Raw genomic sequence first — 19,257 nt, forward strand, 5'->3', positions numbered from 1 at the left:
AGTGCAAGATCCCTGAAGGCGGAGTGGTCCTTCTCTTCCCCCATGCAAGTTTGACTCAACGGATGAATACCCAAAGCTATTTTGAAAGCTCCTACTTCACGTGTTACCTCGTTTTGAGAAATATAATAGTATTGCTTCACAATTAAAATCTGGGCAAAAGTGAACTTTTAGGGCAGTTAAGAGTTTTTACAAATGTATGCAATTAACCTCTTCCCTACACAACATATAGTGTGACTCTAACTTAAAAATCAGAATTCTCAAGAAAAAGTGTGACAGTTTTCTCAGAAAAGAATGATGAGTTCAAGAGACCCCCATCCAGCCAGTTCACCAAGATGTGTCAATTTCAAGGGCACACTTGTCGAAGTTCTGATAGCCCAAGTTCTGTTCTCCAATGGCAGGGCAAGATTGTCCTCACGCCCGGTTTCCTATTGGCTCTGAGATGTGGGCGGGGTCACCCATTCCTGCTACTGCCACTAGCTCCACCCCCATTCCATGCAAATGAAGTCAAAGCTCTGGAGAGCCCACGTGACCGGTCACGTGGTCGACGCCACCCTCGCTCCACCCCTCCTTTAATGACGTCATCACCTCCTCAAACTCTCTCGAGAGTTTGCAGAGATGCTAGTGAGAGGCTGGCAGGCCAGCCCACTGTGGCAGGAAGGGGGGGAGGGGCGGGGGCTCCAACAGGGGACCCCCACTCTCACTCCTGAGCCTCCAGTCCAGCTTTAGGCAGGGGCCCCAAGGGTCCTGTGGGGCAGTGTCCAGGGGGTCCCAGGCACACTCTCCTCCCATTGGCTGGCTGTATTGGCATGCAAATGAGGGCACGCGTCACTTCCGGAGGCAAATCGAGCGCCATTTTCTCTTTCTGGCCGTGCTGGGAGGAGGGGACGGGGTCGCGCGGGGGTGGGCGCGCGCCGAGGCGGGGGTCCCGCCGCTCGGGGCGGAGGCGGGCGCGGGCGCGGGGCCCCGGCGGGCCGCGGCGGCGCGGCGAGAGGCGGCGGGGGACGCGGCGGCGCTCCTGGCGCCCAGCGGTAGGTACGACCCCGGCCCAGCCCCGCGGCGACGCCCCCGGCCCTGCCCGGCCCAGGCCCGCGAAGTCCCGACGGCGGCCGAGACCGCGGCCCCGCCCCGCCCCGCCCACAGCCCGCGGCCCGCGGCCGCCTCACGAATCCCGAGACGTCCTCTGGGCGCCGGGTTCGCGGCCCGTACGGCGCCCGTCATCCCTCCGCGTCACGTGGGGGGTCGGGGGTGGTCGGCGGGGGGCGGGCGCGGGCGGCGGAGGCGGGGGCGTGAGGGGCGGGCCGGGCGGAGCGGAGCCGAGGGACGCGCGGGCCGGGGCCAGGTGAGGGCGGTCTCCGCGGGGCGCGCCTCCCGCCGCGCCGAGCCCCCCGAGCTTCGCCCCGGAGCCTGTTCTCGGAGCAGCCGGGGGCGGCCGCTAACGTCGACCGGGCGGGCACGGCCGCCCCGAGGTTTGCCCGGGGGCGCTTGTCCTCCGGCGGAGAGGGACCGTTGGAGCAGCCCCGGACCGCGACAGACACTCCGGAGCTGTTGACGTGAATGGCGACGATGGATATGCAGATGTTGACATTAAAATTGTAACTTTCCGTGTGCCTCCGCTGCCTGCGCCGGCAGAGATGGTGTTTGCGAGTTTCCTGCGAACGTTGGGCTTTGGGACGTCAAAAATGCTAACCTGCCAGTTCGAGTAGTGCGCAGTTGCCTGATGATAGTTAACTATTTTGAAGTGTTTTCTCTGCGTTTGAGTGGAAGGCTTGCTAGAATGCGGTTAACGCTGGTTCTGATGGAATCGAACGAGCGGCCCCGGGCCCTGGCGCCACGAGGCGCCCGCGGCGGGAGCTGGGCCGGTGGGCCACACAGGTCTGATGGGGGCTGCGCACGGCTGGGGGTGGGGGGGACCGCGAGTAAAAGTGGAGGTGACGAGAGCAGGCTCCGCTCTGGTCCGAGGTAAGTGATGGAGGCGTGACTGGCGGTTTTGTGAACGAACTTTGATAATTCGGTTGGAGCTGGGACCGCTGAGCCGCTGGTCTTTACGCGTGGCACCACGGATCTGTACGGGAAAGGGGAAGGGGTGCCGCTTGCGAGACGGCCAGGAGTGGGGGACCCGTTGACTTGTGTGACCGAGGGGGAGTGGCTGGATGTTGATTGGTTACGGGAGACGGAGGCCGACTTGTGGCCAGGCTGTCACCTGGAGCGGCCCCGGGGCACCTGTGAGCTTTGTGCGCGTGTGCTTTCGATGCGCGCGTGCTCCTGGTGCGCGTGTGCTCTTGATGCGCGTGTGCGCGGCCGCATTTCTGCCCTGCCCTCCGCTGGCTGCCGCCCTGTGCCAGGCAGTGTGTCCCGGTGAGGAGGCGGCCGGGGGCCTTCGAATTGTGCTCTCACGTAGGGCACGGGCATTACGTGTTTCTCAAGTTGCTTGAAAAGCAAGTCCTGTATCATTCCAGTGGCCGGGACGTTTCATTAGGATTTTGAAGTTAGATGATAGCAAGCACAGGGCTTGTGCCTTTCTTGTATTCGCTCACTCATCCTCACCAACTGCTTCCGAGGTTGTGCGCTCCTGTTTTACGGTCACCCGAGGCCCTGGGATTAAGTAATTTGCCAGATTTTTACAGCTTATAAATTGTGGAGTTGATTTGAACCCAGGAAGTACGGTTAAAGAATATACTTGTGTTTTAAAATGTTTGTTTATTTTGGGAGAACAAGTGAGCAGGGGAGGGGCAGAGGGAGGGAGAGCAAGCGAATCCCACGCGGGCTGTACACCGTCAGCGCAGAGCCCGAGCGGGGCTCAGACCCCTGGACGGTGAGATCGTGACCTGAGCTGAAATCCAGCCGGAGGCTTCCCTGACTCAGCCACCAGGTGCCCCCCAGTTCCAGAGTCTTTGCCGGTGAGACTAGTGTGTAGTGTTGCCTCTCATGTGAAACCCTTTTGGAACTTAGATTTCACAAGAACAAGGGTTCTCTGGCTTGAAAAGTTTCGTCTATTACCTGAATGGCTATTTTTTGAAGTGTTATTTTTTCCAGAATGGAGTGTTCTTAAATGATCAAGATGCTAAAAAACAACAAAGGAAACCCTACACATGCTCCTTTGGGAAATACTATGGTGCACATCAGTGGGATTTTTGGTGATCAGTGAACTGAGACTGATAGAGGAGTGCAGCTGCATTAGTCTCCTGTTTCGTGGCGGAGAAGGATTTAATGTACTTGTTTTGGGGGGGGGGACCGCCTTAGCAATGGTGTGGGAATGGGGGCACCTCTGTCTGAAAATAAAAAGTGCCTATTCTCTAGATTCAAGGAAGAAGACTGACAGTTCCTGGCCCTACTCCCAAGCCTTGAACAAGTAGCTATAGGGCCAGCTAGCAGTCCGCAGCAGCCTCCAGGAAGCAGCCTGTGACAGTAGTCCAGCCCCTAAGCTAGTGCTGCTGAAAGGCCACCAATACCTGTATGCGGTGCTTGTGAAAACCCTGTAAGACCAGTGCTTACTATGTAAAGCCATACTTCTTTGCAAGTGACAAAGTTAGCTTCCTTGTTTCAGGTACATGTGGGTGGTGGCTTTAATCTTGGACACTTCTAACCAGCAGCTGGCTCTGGGCAAGAAGAGCCCCAAAGGCAGAGAGGGTGATGGAACTCTAGGGGGGGAACGAAAGCAAGTCTGGTGGAGTTGAGTGGAAAGCATCTAATGACTGTTCAGTTGAGCCTTGCTCTGGCCATAGGAGCCAGTGTGGGCTTGACAGTGACCTTGGGTTTAGTTTTTAGGGACACCATCACGAGGCTCCTGACAGCTCCTCTGTGAGGTGAGGCTTCTGAAAGCTAGAACCCAGTTCGGTGCATTTCATTTCCAATATTTTTAGTATTTTACTTTATTTCCTGTGACTTAATATCCTTCAGTTATAAAGTGCTGCATGATCCTTCAGTCTCTCCTTTGGAGCCTGAGATACACTTCTGACCTAGATAATGGGGTTTGGAAAACTCATTTCAGGATAGCTTCTGAGGAACTTTGCGTTTCCTTTGTACCCACCCTGAGACTCTCCCTCTTACATGTTAACCCCTCTTCCCCCCAAACCCGCTCATTTGATTCTAGGCTGCCTTTTTGGTTTTACTTACCTTTTGCCAAATACATTGACTTTTCCTTTACCTCAATCGTTTTTTGATGCTGGTCTGTTCACTTAGACTGTCTTGGGCTCCAGCTCTAATCCTCCATAACCTTTTTGAACCTTTGTCTGCATGTCTTATGATTCTTAGCCTGTTTTATTTAATTTCTTGTTCATTTACTGTGAACACTTGCTGTATATTACACTCAGTGATAGGCCCCAGACATGCAAATAAAACATGATTCCTACTCTGAGAAGTTCAGTCGAGTAGGAGAAATGGATATATAAATAGATAATTGCAACCTGGTGCGTGCAAGAAGTGTGAACTTGGGGGGCGCCTGGGTGGCGCAGTCGGTTAAGCATCCGACTTCAGCCAGGTCACGATCTCGCGGTCCGTGAGTTCGAGCCCTGCGTCAGGCTCTGGGCTGATGGCTCAGAGCCTGGAGCCTGTTTCCGATTCTGTGTCTCCCTCTCTCTCTGCCCCTCCCCTGTTCATGCTCTGTCTCTCTCTGTCCCAAAAATAAATTAAAAAAAAAAAACGTTGAAAAAAAAAAAAGAAGTGTGAACTTGGAGGGGCACCAGGTTTATGCTGGGGGAGGAGGGGTTACAAGAGGGGTGTGAAAGTGGAATTGCTGACTCATAGAAATTGTCATTTAAAATCTTTGGCTATATGGGCACCTGGGTGGCTCAGTTGGTTGAGCTCTGACTTCGGCTTAGGTCCCCGTCAGTGGGTTCGAGCCCCGCATCGGGCTCTGTGCTGACACCTCAGAGCCTGGAACCTGCTTTGGATTCTGTGTCTCCCTCTCTGCCCCTCCCCTGCTTGCTCTCTCTCTCTCTCTCTCTCTCTCTCTCTCTCTCAAATAAGTCAATATAAGAACTGAATAAAACGTTAAAAAAATTTTTTTTAAATCTTGAGATATGGCCAAATTACCCTCTAAACATGTAGAAATTATGATTTGTGTACTTACTTTCACTATCAATAGATATTATCAATCTTTAAAAGTTATTTTGATAAAAAATTGGCATTCATTATTTTACCTGGTGTTCTTTAACTTGAATTTGACTTTTTTAGCTTTGATAGCTTATACATTAAAAAAAACCCAACCTTTTTTTAAATTATTTTTTTTTAGGTTTGTTTATTTATTTTTGAGCGACAGAGAGGGAGAGAGAATCCCAAGCAGGCTCTGCACTGTGAGTGCAGAGCTGGACGCAGGGCTTGATCTATAAACTGTGCGGGATCATGACCTGAACCTAAATCAAGTGTCTGATGCTTAACTGACTGAGCTACCCAGGCGCCACCAAAAAGCTTTTTGAAATAGTTGCAGATTTATACAAAGTTGCAAGTATAATACAAAGAACTTTTCCCCCTGAAATATTTGAAAGTAAGTTGCCAAACAAGATGCCACATTACCCCCAATGCGTTTAGCACAAGAGAAGCATCCTGCATATCCAGAGTACAGCCGAGTCAGGAAATAAATACATGATTACCATGGAACCCTCAGATCCCACTAAGTCTTGCCAGCTCCGATAACATTTCTAGTAAAAGAATCCAGTTAGACTGGCCCATTGTATTTACTTATTTTTAGTATCTTTCAGTGGGAACTGTTTCAGTGGGAAATGGTCTTTAGTTTTTCTTAATGATTTTTTTAATTTTTATTTTTTATATAATTGATTGTCAAGTTGGTTTCTATATAACACCCCGTGCTCATCCCAACAGGTGCCCTCCTCGATGCCCATCACTCCCCCCCCCCCCCCATCCTCTCAGTTCTCAGTATTTAAGAGTCTCTTACATTTGCCTCCTTCCCTCTCTGTAACTTTTTTTTTTCTTCATGATCTTTTTTTATAAGTGTATAATTCATATAGAGTTGTATGACTATCACCACAGTCTAATGATACAACATTTCTGGCACACTCCAATAACGTGTTCCCACTCCCAGCTGACAGCTGCCTACCTTCTATCTCTAGAGTTGTCTTGTAAATATTTCACGTACATGGAGTCAGTGAGGACTTTTGCGTCTGCCTTCTTTCATTTAGTATGTTTTTGAGATTCATTCCTGTTGTGACATGCATCAGTGCCTAGTTTTTAATGCCAAGTAGCATTGTGTTGTATGGGTGTACCATGTTTTGTTTATCCATTTACTATTCTGTGGACACTTAAATTGTTTCCATCTTTTGGCTGTTATGAGTAGTGCTACCTTGTATGGTCTGGGCACTGGATAAATATAGGCTATTTTGTACAGGGTCTCTTAATTTGGGCTAAGAAGTCTACCAGACTTCTGTGAATTACTCTTGGTTATTATTAAGTAATGTTTAGGGAGCCGCTTGGAAATCATGTACATATCCCATTCCTGATCAGAGTTTCAGTGTATTTGTTTAAATCACCATGGACTTAAATTTATGTTCTGGTGGATTATATTTTAGTCACTGTTGCTATATACCAAAGCACCTCAAAACTTCATAGAATAAAACATTTTCTGAAACTCTCATTCTTTGAATCCAGAGTTCAGGCAGGAGCAGGGGAGATGACTTGTTTGATTCCTCATCCGGGAAGACTCTAAGGCCTAGGTGACATGATAGGCAGGTGTCTAGAAGTGTCTTCGTTCACGTGTCTGGTGCTTGATGTCGGAGCATTTCCATGTAGTCTCTCCACGTGGGCCAGTTAGGTTTCCTCACGATGTGGTGTCTGGATTTCAAGAGTGAAGGCTCCTAGACAGGCAGAAGCGTGTGGCATTTTGGTGCTCTAGTCTGGTAAGTCACGTGGCATTGCTTCTGCCATACTTCGTTGGTTGAGGCAGCCACAAAAGTTCTGCCCAGGTCCAAGGGCATCTGTGCCCCACCTTTGAGGAGGCCTGTCGAGATCATGTTTTAAAACGGCATGTGGGATGGGAGATATTGTCGCGTTGTCTTTGGAAAATTTGTTGGCACGGGTTGTAATCTATTGGATGCCCAAATTGTCCCATATTTGGGTTGTGGGAACTTCTTTAACCTGGCTTCTTTTGAGTCCTTTTGACATGTCTCTTCATTCTTTGAGCAACTTCCTTATTTTCTGGTACAGGACAATCTCAGCTCATCTTGTCTTTTCCATGATCCAGCCCTAGAATCAGCCATTTCTCTAAGGAGTCCTGGTTCTTTTTTTAATGGAAAGTTCTATTTAGAAAGTAAGATTTGGGCCTTAGGAGTGCTCACTGCTACTGGAGTGTGCAGCTGCTTCTAGGCCATCTTAGTGACAAAGCTATGGAATATATACACACACATTTACGGTTGTACTTATTTTTTATTTAAGTATATATTACAAACAATAAGGTCACACCTGTACCTCCTATTCTGGTCAGGTACCACAGGGTTTAGTTTAATTTTATGCCTTTTCAGATATTTTAAAAATAGCTTTATGGAGGGGTGCCTGGGTGGCTCAGTTGGTTAAGCTCAACTTGTGAGTTCAAGCCCCGTGTTTTGGTCTCTGCTGTTAGCACAGAGCCTGCTTCAGATCCTCTTGTTCTCCCCACCCCCGCCCCGCCCCTCTCATTCTCTCTCTCAAAAATAAAAAAATAAACATGAAAAAAACAGCTTTATGGAAATGTAATTTACATACTGTACAATTCACCTGTTTAAAGTGAATAATTCACCGTCCTCCAGTATATTCACAGAGTTGTGCATACATCGTCACATTTGATTTTTAGAACATTGGTGTTGCTCCTTAGCCATCACCGTAGAGTTCCTCTTCAGCCCTAGACAACTAATATGCTACTTTCTGTCTCTATAAATTTGTTCTGGATGCTTGATAAGAATGGAATCTTAGAATATGTGGTCCTGCATGTCTGGCTTCTTTTACTTAGCACAGTGTTCCTCAGGGCTAATCCACATCATAGCACGTGTCAGTATTTTATTTCTTTTTATGACCAAATATTTCAGTGTATGGATATACCACATTTTATTGATCCATTCATCAGTTGATGGACATGTGGGTTGTTTCCACTTTTTGGCTATTATGAATAATGCTGCTGTGAACATTTGTGAACAGGTTTTTGTTTGGATGCATGTTTTTAATTTCTCTTGAGTGGAATCAATGGTTCATGTGATACTTATATATTCAATCTTTTGAGGAACTGCCAGACTATTTTCCAAACTGGTTGCACCATTTTACACGATTCCCTCTAGGTATGAGAGGTCCAGTAGCTCCACATCCTGTCCAGCGCTGTTGTCTTTGTTTTCTTTTTTCTTTTGTTTAAAATTATAGCCATTTTAGTAGGTGTAAAGTTACATATTTCATTGTGGTTTTGAGTTTCATTTCCACAGCTGATGCTGTTTAGCGTCTTTTCCTGTGCTTAATGGCTATTTGCATATTATCTTTGGAGAAATATTCAGATCTTTTGTCCATTTTTAAGTTGGGTTCTTTGTCTTTTAGTTATTGAATTATGAGGTATTTTCTTAATATGTTCTGGATAGAAGTTCCTTCTCAGAAATACGATTTGCAAATGTTTCCTCCCATTTTTGTGGGATTCTCTTTTTACTTTTTTGATGGTTTTCTTTGAGGTGTAAAAGTATTTTATTTTGATGAAGTCCAACTCTTTCTTTAGTTGTTAGTGGTTTTTGGTGTCATATCTAAGGATCCGATGCCAAATCCAAGGTCACGAAGATTTATGCCTGTTTTCTTTTGAGATTTAAGGTTTAAGCTCTTAACACAGAGGTGTATGATACATTTTTGAGTTGATTTTTGTGTATGGTGGTAAGAAAGAGTCGAACTTCATTTTTTGGCATATGGATATGTAGTTGTCCTAGCATAATTTGTTGAAAATTACTCTGTTCTTAGTGTTTTATGAACTCTGTTAAAGATACAGATGCAGGTACTCAGTTTTGTTTTCTTTCTTTTTAAGGAAAGATTCAAAAATGTTTCAAATTCCTGTGGAAAATCTTGACAACATCAGGAAGGTGCGAAGAAAGGTGAAAGGCATTCTTGTGGATATTGGGCTTGACAGCTGCAAGGAGTTGCTGAAGGTAAGAGTGCATGAGGCAGATGGAGAGAGGACAGTGATGCTGGAGGCGCGAGGTTGGCTTATGGAGGCGAGATTTGAGCGGGGAGTTTTTGAAGAATGGATAAGGTTCTTCAAGGTGGAAATTGCTAATAATTCAAATGACCGCGTGAGAGCGTCATTAGTTCTTTATGTCTTCTGACTTAAAGTGAGCTACCTTAAGCTGTTCGAGTTTTTAAAGTTACTTTCAGGTGGGCCTTTTTATCATCATTAGTTATCAAATATATTGGTTTTTGATCCTTGAAGGGAGTGTATTGAATTATTTGTTATTTTAGCAAAAGAAGACCCTAACTTGATTTCCCGCTATTGTTGGAGTAATCACCAGATGGGAATTTGTACATGATGTGATAAGGGTTTTCTGATTTGTGAATTTGATATGTGCAGTCTTAACAAAAGTTTAAAAATTAAAGTCACAGTCACATACTCTGATAAGTTGTGTTCTCGTATAATTTTTTCCTTTCTTATAACTTGAGAATATATGGCTGGCATATGTAGTAAAGAAATAAATATCGTTAAGGTCTGGTTTGTATCCTTGAAGCCATTGGTAATTGTATGCATGTTTTATTCATAACTAACAAAATAAGACCGTGTCCTCTTTGTTTTTTTTGGTTTTTAAACTCGTGAGCAGTTTGAGTCACAGTATTGGCCTGAGAAGGGTTAAATCTCAGACTTTCAGCCAGATTGATTTTATTTATTAAAAGTTGGTGTAAAACTAATTACCAGGATCCTCGTTATGGCCAGAACTGGTTGTTGCTCTCAAGTAGACAAATACTAATTTCTGAAGGATTCCAGGTAATTCTCTGTTCAGACATTACTGTCGCAGAGAGATCTTTGTTCTCAAATGCTGCCTTCCCCTCTACTCTCTGTTGTGTTACCTGCTCTGTTTTGCTTCAAACCTCCCATAGTACCTGATGTTATTTATTATCTGTCTCCCCCACTTAAATGGAAGAAGACAAGAACCTCCTTGTTTCGTAATCCACTGTAATAACTGTGATCAGAATTGTGATCTGGTGTGCGCACACAGACACACACACGCACATATATCTATATATATTTTTAACAAATATTTTGTGAACGAATGAATGAAAGTAAAAACCCATGTAGAGCAATACTTTTAATAACAGACTATGACGGAAAGTCCATCTGCAAATATAAGGATGGGGGAGATACTGAAGTCGAAGCTCTTGGGGAGATGCTACTGCTCAGCGGCAGTCTTAAAGTAAGAGGATTCTCAAGAGTTCTTTGCATCTGTGTTTATAAGTCATGTTTTATGCATGAGGAAGAAAGCAAGGTGATTATTTGGAGACAAGATTGAGAAGGCTGATAGTAGACATAGGCCATTAGTAATAGAGAAGTCTTTTAAAGTTCCTAGACCCAATTCCAGGGTGCCTGGGTGGCTCATTGGTTGAATGTCCAACTGTTCATTTCATCTCAGGTCATGATCCCAGGGTCGTGGGATTGAGCCCTGCATCAAGCTCTGCACTGAGCATGGAGCCTGTTTAAAATTCTCCCTCTGCCTCTCCCCCATTCTCTCCCTCTCTCTTTCTCTAAAATTAAAGAAAACAATAATAAAGTTTGCATACCCAATTACAATGTGTGTGTGTAAGGGGGGTTCCCCCACCCTCATATAACAGAAGTGTTCTGGTTTCCCACGTGTGGAAGCTCCCTGAAGAGAGAAATAAAATTTTTATAGTCACGATTGATTAAGTCTTTGGTCTGTCCAACTTCCAGCCCCTCTCACCTCCCCAGAAGCTGGGGTGGTCATCCTGGAAACCAGCTGCACTTTTTGGCGGGGGGTGGGGGGGGTGGGGGATGGGGGATGGTTCTACCAGTCACCGTCATTAATAACAAAATACCATTGCACCTTTACAGCTTGCAAGCGTTTTCAGGAACTGTGAACGAAGACCAAATTTATCTGAGAAATACATATTAGGTCATCTGAATAACCTTATTAATCATTTCTTATAACTTTCTTGTAAATCACTTTATCGCACTATGTATGTGTATTTAATATTTGTGGAGAATATATAAGCTAAGAACACAAGTGTGTACATATAGACACAGGATATTTCAAATGATAACATGTGGGAACCTCCTACAGTGGTGCCTGGCATGTGGTTGATGCTCAAAAAATGGCCCTGAAGGGTAGTAGCATCTTTCAGTAAATAGACTAAGAATGTTTTTGGATCATTGGGGGGATATAAAGAGATGCTTTTTATTTTAATCTTGGCTCTTAGCTAGTTATGTGACTTTGGGCAAATCAGTTAATCTTTGGTCCTCAGCGTCCTTATTACAGTGAAGGAACATAGAGAATTAAGATACCAGGATCCTCACCCTTGTTAAAGAGATGGCAGTTTAATAGGAGTCAAAAGACATAGTTAACAGTAATAGTGAGAAATAGGCAGAAAGATCACTTCTAGCTGGGGAGGCTAGTGTGGCCTTTATGGAGATGAGATTTGAAATGTTTTCTTTATTTTTAAAGAATGGGTAGGATTACTCAGTGGGAAGAATTAGAAAGGGTATTCCAGGAACATGGAATTTAGAACCACAACCCAGTTGATTAACCCCCATCCAACCAGCAGAGTGAATTCAAGAACACATTACACTTAAACCAAATTAACCAGTCATTCACAGTTTGCTTTAACATTTGCTCGCGCGTGTGTGTGTGTGTGTGTAGTACTTCAAGTGTGTGTTTTCTAAGAATAAGGATAGTCTGACGTTACCACAGGATGGTTATCAACTGAAGCAAACTGGTATTTTTATATCCTCTGATCCTTTATAGCACATCCTCCTTGTCCATGATGGACCTAGTCTAGGGTCAGGCCTTTGGCTGTCATGTCTCTTTCGTGACCTTGAATGTGAATTCAGTTTATAAATGGAATTCTGTTCCAAAATTGGTTTTGTTTTATTCTTAGATAAAACACCAGTAACAACGAAAATTTTCATCCTGGTGTCCTTTGTTTTTGACATTGTGTAGAACAGTACACTAACTTTTACTTCCTTCGTCAGCCTAAGAATGTGTTTAGTCATCTGAATTTGTTCAAGACTTGTTTACTTTCTTGATTATGTGGATACAGATATGTACATACTTTATAAGGTGAAATTGAGAGATCTGAATGGTTTACAAGTATTCATTTAGATTAACTGTTGGGTTAAATGTTGCTAATTCTTTTGAGGGAGAAGTTTTTTTGTCTTTTTTTTTAATTTGTAGCTGGTCCTATATTTTATAAAATTGTTTAAAATTCAGGGAATGTAAAGTTCAGTTTAGAAAAATTAGAAAACATATGCAGAAACATAGATAAGAAAAGAAGACTCATTTGTAAGCCATTACCCCAAAATATCCGTTGTTAACATTGTGTATTTTTCTAGATTTAAGTGAGAGTGATCAACCTATATATGATAGTATACTAGCTTTGTTTTTGTCTTTCGCTGAATTTTATATGAATAATTCTTTTCCATGTCAGATGCATTTATTCTTAATCCCCCATAGTATTTAGAATCTGGGTTTCAAGCAATAGAAACCAACACTGACCAGTTTGAGCCAAAGGGAATTTAGCGGAAGACTGTGAGGCTTGCAGAGTTTGCATTGGAAACTGGAGGAGCTAAGGAGCGGACACCTGTCATGATTCTTCCTTCTTCCTTACCCAGCATTTCAAGTTCAGTGAGATGTCATGCTACCTTCTCTGATTTCCAGAGTGTCTGGGACTGTACTTTCCCAAGAGTTAGGACTTCAGATTTTAGGCAACACAGTCTTGTTGAAAGCCTGTATGAGAAAAATGAACTTTAGTGAAGATAGACTTTTCCAAGAACCTCATCTTCTTTTCTAAAAGTAGATCTAAATCCTGCTACTCATTGGAGTCTCTTGATTTTTTTTGAAAGTTAACATTTGATTGGTTAAAGTAGGGGCTGGCGATGTAACTTACAGGGCACTGTACAAAATAAAAAAGTGGGTTTGCGCTGGCCCATAGGCCTGTTGTCCCAACCCACAGCACGTGAGTGACTCCCAAGGGGTTGCAGCCTCTGTGCTGGGGTGCTTGTGGTACCTGGATCCAGGCAGGGGTCAGGGTCCCCACCTGGGCCCTCCCCTGCCTGAGTCTGTGCCAGGCTCCCACTGGAGGTGATGATGGAATGTGGACTTCCTAACGGCTTGGTCACTGCCCCCAGGTGGTGTGGATGAGAGTGGGAATGACTGCAGGGTGAGGAGTGGAGAGCAGGCACAGACTCTTCCCCAGGAAAACTGGAGGTAGGACCATGTGCCCCATTGTCCTATCAGACTTGGTTTTACAAAACAAGTTCAAAGATAAAATACTTATCAATTTCAAGATGGTGACAGCAGAGCATTAAACCCCAGCACTGGCCCTTCTGAGCACAGGGCCCCATACAGCTGCACTAGTCCTGTGCCCTTGGAGTTGGCTCTCACTGGTATTTTCTAAGACCTCAGATTTTTTTTTTTATATTTAAAAATTTAGTTTACTTAACCTAATATATTCAAAATATTTCAGCATATAATCCATGTAAAGTAAGTAATGAAATATTTCGCCCTCTTTTTTCTCCTGAATCTTCCAAGGATATTTAAAGTTGTTTTTTATTATGGCAAAACATATATAACGTAGAATTTGCCATTTTTCCCATTTTTACGTACACACTTCATTAGTATTAATAACATTTACACTGTTTTTGCAACTATCCACAGTATCTGCAGTTGACTCCTGAACTTTGTGGGGGCTGGGGGCACTGAGTTCCCTTCCTCTGCGTGGTCAAATCCGGGCATAACTTTTGACTCCCCCCAGACTTAACTACTAATAGTCCACTGTTGACCAGAATCAAAAGTCAACACCAACAGTTGTATGTTGAATGTATTATGTACTGTGTTCTTGTAATAAAGTAAGCTAGAGAAAAGAAAATGTTAAAAAAATCATAAGAGAAAATACATTTACAGTACTATGTACATATTCATTGAAAAAAGTGTGTGTATAAGTGGACCTGTATGGTTCAAACCTGTGTTGTTTCACGGTCCACTGTGTTTCCAAAATTTTCATCACCTCAAACAGAAACTTTAATTATGAAACAGTAACTCTCCGTCCTCCCCAGCCCGGCCCCTGGTGACCTCTCATCTACCCTATCTCCATGGGTTTGCCTGTTATAGATGTGTCATGTAAGCGGAATTGTAATACTGGTCCCTTTGTGCCTGGTTTATCTCACTTAGGTAAATGTTTTTAAGCATAGTCCATGTTGTAGCATGTATCAAAATGTTGTTCCTTTTTATGGCTAAATCATATCCATTGTGTGAATACACCTTTTTTGTTTAGCAGTTCATCTCTTGGTAGACTTTGGGTTGGTCCCATGTGTTAGCTGTTGTGAATGATGTTGCAGTGAACTTTGGCTTACGAGTATCTATTTGAGCCTCTGTTTTCAGTTTTTTGGGTATATACCTAGGAGTAGAATTATTAGATCATGTGATAATTTTATGTTGAGCTTTTTGAGGAATTGCCAAACTGTGCCCACAGAGGCTGTACCCTTTTACATTCCTACCAGCTGTGTATGAGATTTCCAGTTTATCCACGTCCTTGTCCTCTTTCTCTCTTTTTCTGTTCCTTTCTCTCTCTCCCTCCCTTACCATCCTAGTGGCTAACAAGGGTGAGCATCTTTCATGTGCTTTTTGGCCATTTGTGTATCTTCTTTTTTAAAAAAAAAAAATTATTTTTGGGAGAGCACAAGTAGGGGAGGGGCAGAGAGGTGGGGACAGAGGATCCGAAGTGGTCTCTACACAGACAGGCTGACAGCAGTGAGCCTGATGTGGGGCTTGAACTCACGAACCGCGAGATCATGACCTGAACTGAAATCGGACACTAGTCATTTGTAGATCTTCTTTAGAGATTTCTGTTTAAATCCTTTGCCCAGTTTTCAATTGGATTATTTGTCTTTCTCTTGTTGAATTGCAGTTCTTTATCCTGGTTGTTAAACTCTTATTAGATATGATCTGCAGGTACTTTCTCGCATTCTGTAGGTTTCTTTTTACTTTCTTGATAGTATCTTCCAATGCACAAAAGTTTTAAATTTTGATAAAGTTCAGTTTCTTTCTTGTTTTTTTCTTTTTTTATTGTTGCTGGTGCTTTTTATGTAGTATCAGAGAATCCATTGCCAAATCCAGTCATGAAGATCCTTTTATATGTTTTCTTCTAAGAGGTTTATTGTTGTATTTCTTTCTGTTTAGATCATTGATTCATTGTGAATTAATTTTTGTATGTGGTGTGAAGTAGGAGTCCAATTTCATTCTTATGCCTGTGGAAATTCATTATCCTGGCACCATTTATCGAAGAGACTGTTTTTCCCTCATTGAATGGACTTGGCATCTTTGTCAAAAATCATTTGGCCATGGATGTTAGGGTTTTATTTCTGGGCTTTCAGTTCTGTTCCATTGGTCTATATGTCTGTCCTCATGCTGGTGCTACATGAGATCATGAATCATGCTCCACAGACTGAACCAGCTAGGTGCCCATATACTGTTCATTACTGTAGCTTTATGGTAAGTTTTGAAATCAGGAGGTATGAGCCTTCCAATTCCTGCCTGCCTTCCTTCCTTCCTTCCTTCCTGTATTGTTTTGGCTATTTGGGTTCCCTTGCAGTTCCATATGAATTTGAAGGTTGGGTTTCCATTTATGCAAAAGAGACTTGGAATTTCGATAAGGATTGTGTTGTAGATCACTTTGGGTAGTATTGACATCTTGACAGTATGCCTGCCCATGAACATTGAATGTCTTTCTGTTTGTTTAGGTACTTATTCTTGGTTCTTCACCGCATCAAGTTTGTGCTGTTGTGTTCAGAGTAGCCATTTCTGTGGGTCAAGTCTTGGATTGAATTGACATTTAAACCAGTGTTACAGATTGTCATGTTGTGAGCCCACCCCTATACCAATCTTTAAGAGACCTATATATGTATAAGTAGATGTTTAAGAGCTTATTAACCTGTTGTTTCTATATCTTATCTATAAAAATATATTGGAATATTGTTAGTATCTATTTATTTCCTAATAATTGTTTTTTCTTTCTTACTAGCCCCCCCCCCCCCCCCACACACACCTGGCATTGGAGAACACTTCCTTTAAACTCTCCTCCCATAAATACAAATCAAAGCCACACTGAGATACCACCTCACTCGGGTCAGAGTGGCTAAATTAGCAACTCAAGAAACAACAGATGCTGGTGAGGATGTGGAGAAACGGGAACCCTCTTGCACTGTTGGTGGGAATGCAAACTGGTGTAGCCGCTCTGGAAAACAGTGTGGAGGTTCCTCAAAAAATTAAAAATAGAACTACCCTCTGACCCAGCAATAGCACTACTAGGAATTTACCCAAGGAATACAGGAGTGCTGATGCATAGGGGCACATGTACCCCAATGTTTAGAGCAGTGCTTTCAACAGTAGCCAAATTATGGAAAGAGCCTAAATGTCCATCAACTGATGAATGGATAAAGAAGATGTGGTTTATATACACAAGGAATACTGCTCGGCAATGAGAAAGAATGAAATCCTGCCATTTGCGGCAATGTGGATGGAACTGGAGGGTGTTATGCTAAGTGAAATAGAGAAAGACAGATACCATATGTTTTCATTCATATGTGGATCTTGAGAAACTTAACAGAAGACCATGGGGGAGGGGAAGAGAAGGGGCAAAAAAGAGTTACAGAGGGAGGGAGGCAAACCATAAGAGACTCTTAAATGCAGAGAACAAACTGAGGGTTGGTGCAGGGTGGGGGAGAGGGGAAAGTGGGTGATGGGCATTGAGGAGGGCACTTGTTGGGATGAGCACTGGGTATTGGATGGAAGCCAACTTGACAATAAATTATATTTAAAAAAATAATAAACTCTCCTCCCTTATCTCCTGTGACAAAACATTGCTGTTTCTTTCTTTTCCAGTGTTTTCTTATGAAAAATTTAACCTACAGAGATGTTGAAAGGACTGTACAGTGAAAGCTCATCTACCTAAATTCTACAAAATTAATATATATGTGTGTGTGTGTGTGTGTGTGTGCATATATAAAAATCATCATCTGTAAAACAATTATATTGTATGTATATAGGAATAACTCCATATATTAAACAATTATGTGTTTGTCTTTAGCCCATCATTCTTATTTTTTGATGCATTCCAAAGAATGTTGCAGCAACAGTACATTTTACCCTTAACATTCAGCTTACATGTCACTAGAGTTTAGTGTTTGTTACAGCATTTGGGGGGTGGGGAATTCATACGCTGTGAAATGCACTAAAGTGTCTTCAGATGATGATTTGTGACATGCATATCTTCATGAAATACGAGTCTCCATCAAGATGTAGGACAATTCCTTCACTCCAGAAAGTTTCCTCTGGCCCTGTTTCAGTCAGTCCCTGCCCCACTCCACTGACTACCACTGTTCTGAAATTTTGTACTATAGATTAGATTTGCCTATTCTACAGTTTTATGTAAATGAAATTGTATGTGCTCCTGTGAGAGATTGTTCTGTGTGGTTGCAGTATTCCATTACCTACATGGATTAGTTTATTGATCCTTTCTTTTGACATTCGACACCTAGGCTCTCGTTAGTTTTTAGTTATTGTGAATAAGGTTCTTATGAATGTTCTTATAAAAGTATTTTTGTGGACATCTGTTTATGGGGTTATTTGTTTAGTTTTATAGGAAACGGCCAGACCTTTATGTAGTTGTGTGATTCCACACTCCTGTTAATAATAGTGTGTGAGGGGGGCACCTGGGTGGCTCAGTTGGTTAAGTGTCTGACTTCGGCTCAGGTCATGATCTCACAGTTCGTGGGTTTGAGCCCTGCATTGGGCTCTGGTCTGACAGCTCAGAGCCTGGAACCTGCTTCAGGTTCTGTGTCTCCCTCTCTCTCTGCCCCTCCCCCACTTGCGCTCTGTCTCCCTCTGTCTCAAAAATAAATAAACATTAAAAAAAAATAGCGTGTGAGGGTTTCAGTTGTATCCTTAACATTTGGTGGTATTGAATTAAAAAAAAAATTGAAATGAAGCTTAAAATAGCAGTAAGAATGTTCATTATGTTACCATGCAGTGTGATTGTCAGCCCCATTTTTTAAGTTTATTTATTTATTTGGGGGGGGAGGAATCCTAAGCAGGCTCGGCACTGTCTGCAGGGAGTCCGATGTGGGGCTAGAACTCACGAACTGTGAGATCGTGACCTGAGCCACCCAGGAGCCTCACTTGGTTCTTTTTATATGTTGGATGGATTTGCAGAATTTTTCTTAAGGATTTTTCCATCTATGTTCATGAGTGACATGGTCTGTTGTTTTAATTTTGTAATATCTTTTGTCTGGTTTTGGTGTCAGGGTAATGCTGGCCTTGTGGAATGAACTGGGAATTGTTTCTTCCTCTTTAAGAATAGTGTAGAATTGATAATATTTTTTCTGTAAATGTTTAGAATTCCCAACGAAGCCATCGGGAGTTGGAGTTTTATTTGTGGGAAGGTTTTTAACTTTGAATTCAATTTCTTGACTAGATATCAAGTTATCATCTCTTTTTTTTTTTTTTTTTGAACCAGCTTTGGTGGTCTTTTTTTAAGGAATTTATCCATTTCAACTTAAGTTGTCCTATTTATCGACATAAAGTTGTTCATATTATTTCTTATCTGTAGGAGCTGTAGTGATCTTGTTTTTTAGGCCTTTGTTTTCTTAGTACTTAACACCATAAATGTCCCTTGAGAGCATTGCAGAAGTATCCTTCACATTTGATTTACTGTGTTTCTACTTTCATTCAGTTTTGAAATGCTGTCTAATTTTGTTCATGATTTCTTCTTTGATCCATGAATTAAAAGGGTGTTTAATTTCTAGAATTTGGGGATTTTCTAGATTATTTTTTGTTACAGATTTCTGTTAAATTTTGCTTTGGTTAGAGAATATACTTTATAATTATTCTAATTCTTTTAAATTTATTGAGACTTAGGGCTCTGCCCAAGCTCTGTCTTGGTAAGTGTTTCATGTGGATTTGCTGTTACTGGCTAGAGAGCTCTATTAGCGTTCGGTCAGGTGGTCAGGTGGTTGGTTGTGTTCAGTCCTGTGTATCCTTATCCTTCCTGATTTTTGTGGATTTGTTATATTCTCTCATTGAGAGAAGAGGGGCTGTT

General features: G+C 42.9%; 1 protein-coding gene across 4 annotated transcripts in view; it reads left to right on the forward strand.

Moving 5' to 3' along the window:
* Positions 1–897: 897 nt before the first annotated feature.
* ADNP2 (ADNP homeobox 2) overlaps positions 898–19,257 on the forward strand; it is a 31,707-nt gene continuing 13,347 nt past the window's right edge. Inside the window, exons 1-2 of one of the 4 annotated variants that reach the window (XM_086683313.1) lie at positions 898–1,028; positions 8,972–9,092. In XM_086683313.1, coding sequence (XP_086539439.1) covers positions 8,985–9,092 — 108 coding nt within the window. In that variant the 5' untranslated portion in view covers positions 898–1,028; positions 8,972–8,984. Of the gene's footprint in view, positions 1,029–1,623; positions 2,898–8,971; positions 9,093–19,257 lie in introns of those variants that run through there. The other 3 variants (XM_086683314.1, XM_086683311.1, XM_086683312.1) reach the window with 3 other exon arrangements.

Source organism: Puma concolor, chromosome D3, assembly GCF_028749965.1.
Source record: "Puma concolor isolate L17-30 chromosome D3, mPumCon1.1.hap2, whole genome shotgun sequence".
NCBI classification, from domain to species: domain Eukaryota; kingdom Metazoa; phylum Chordata; class Mammalia; order Carnivora; family Felidae; genus Puma; species Puma concolor.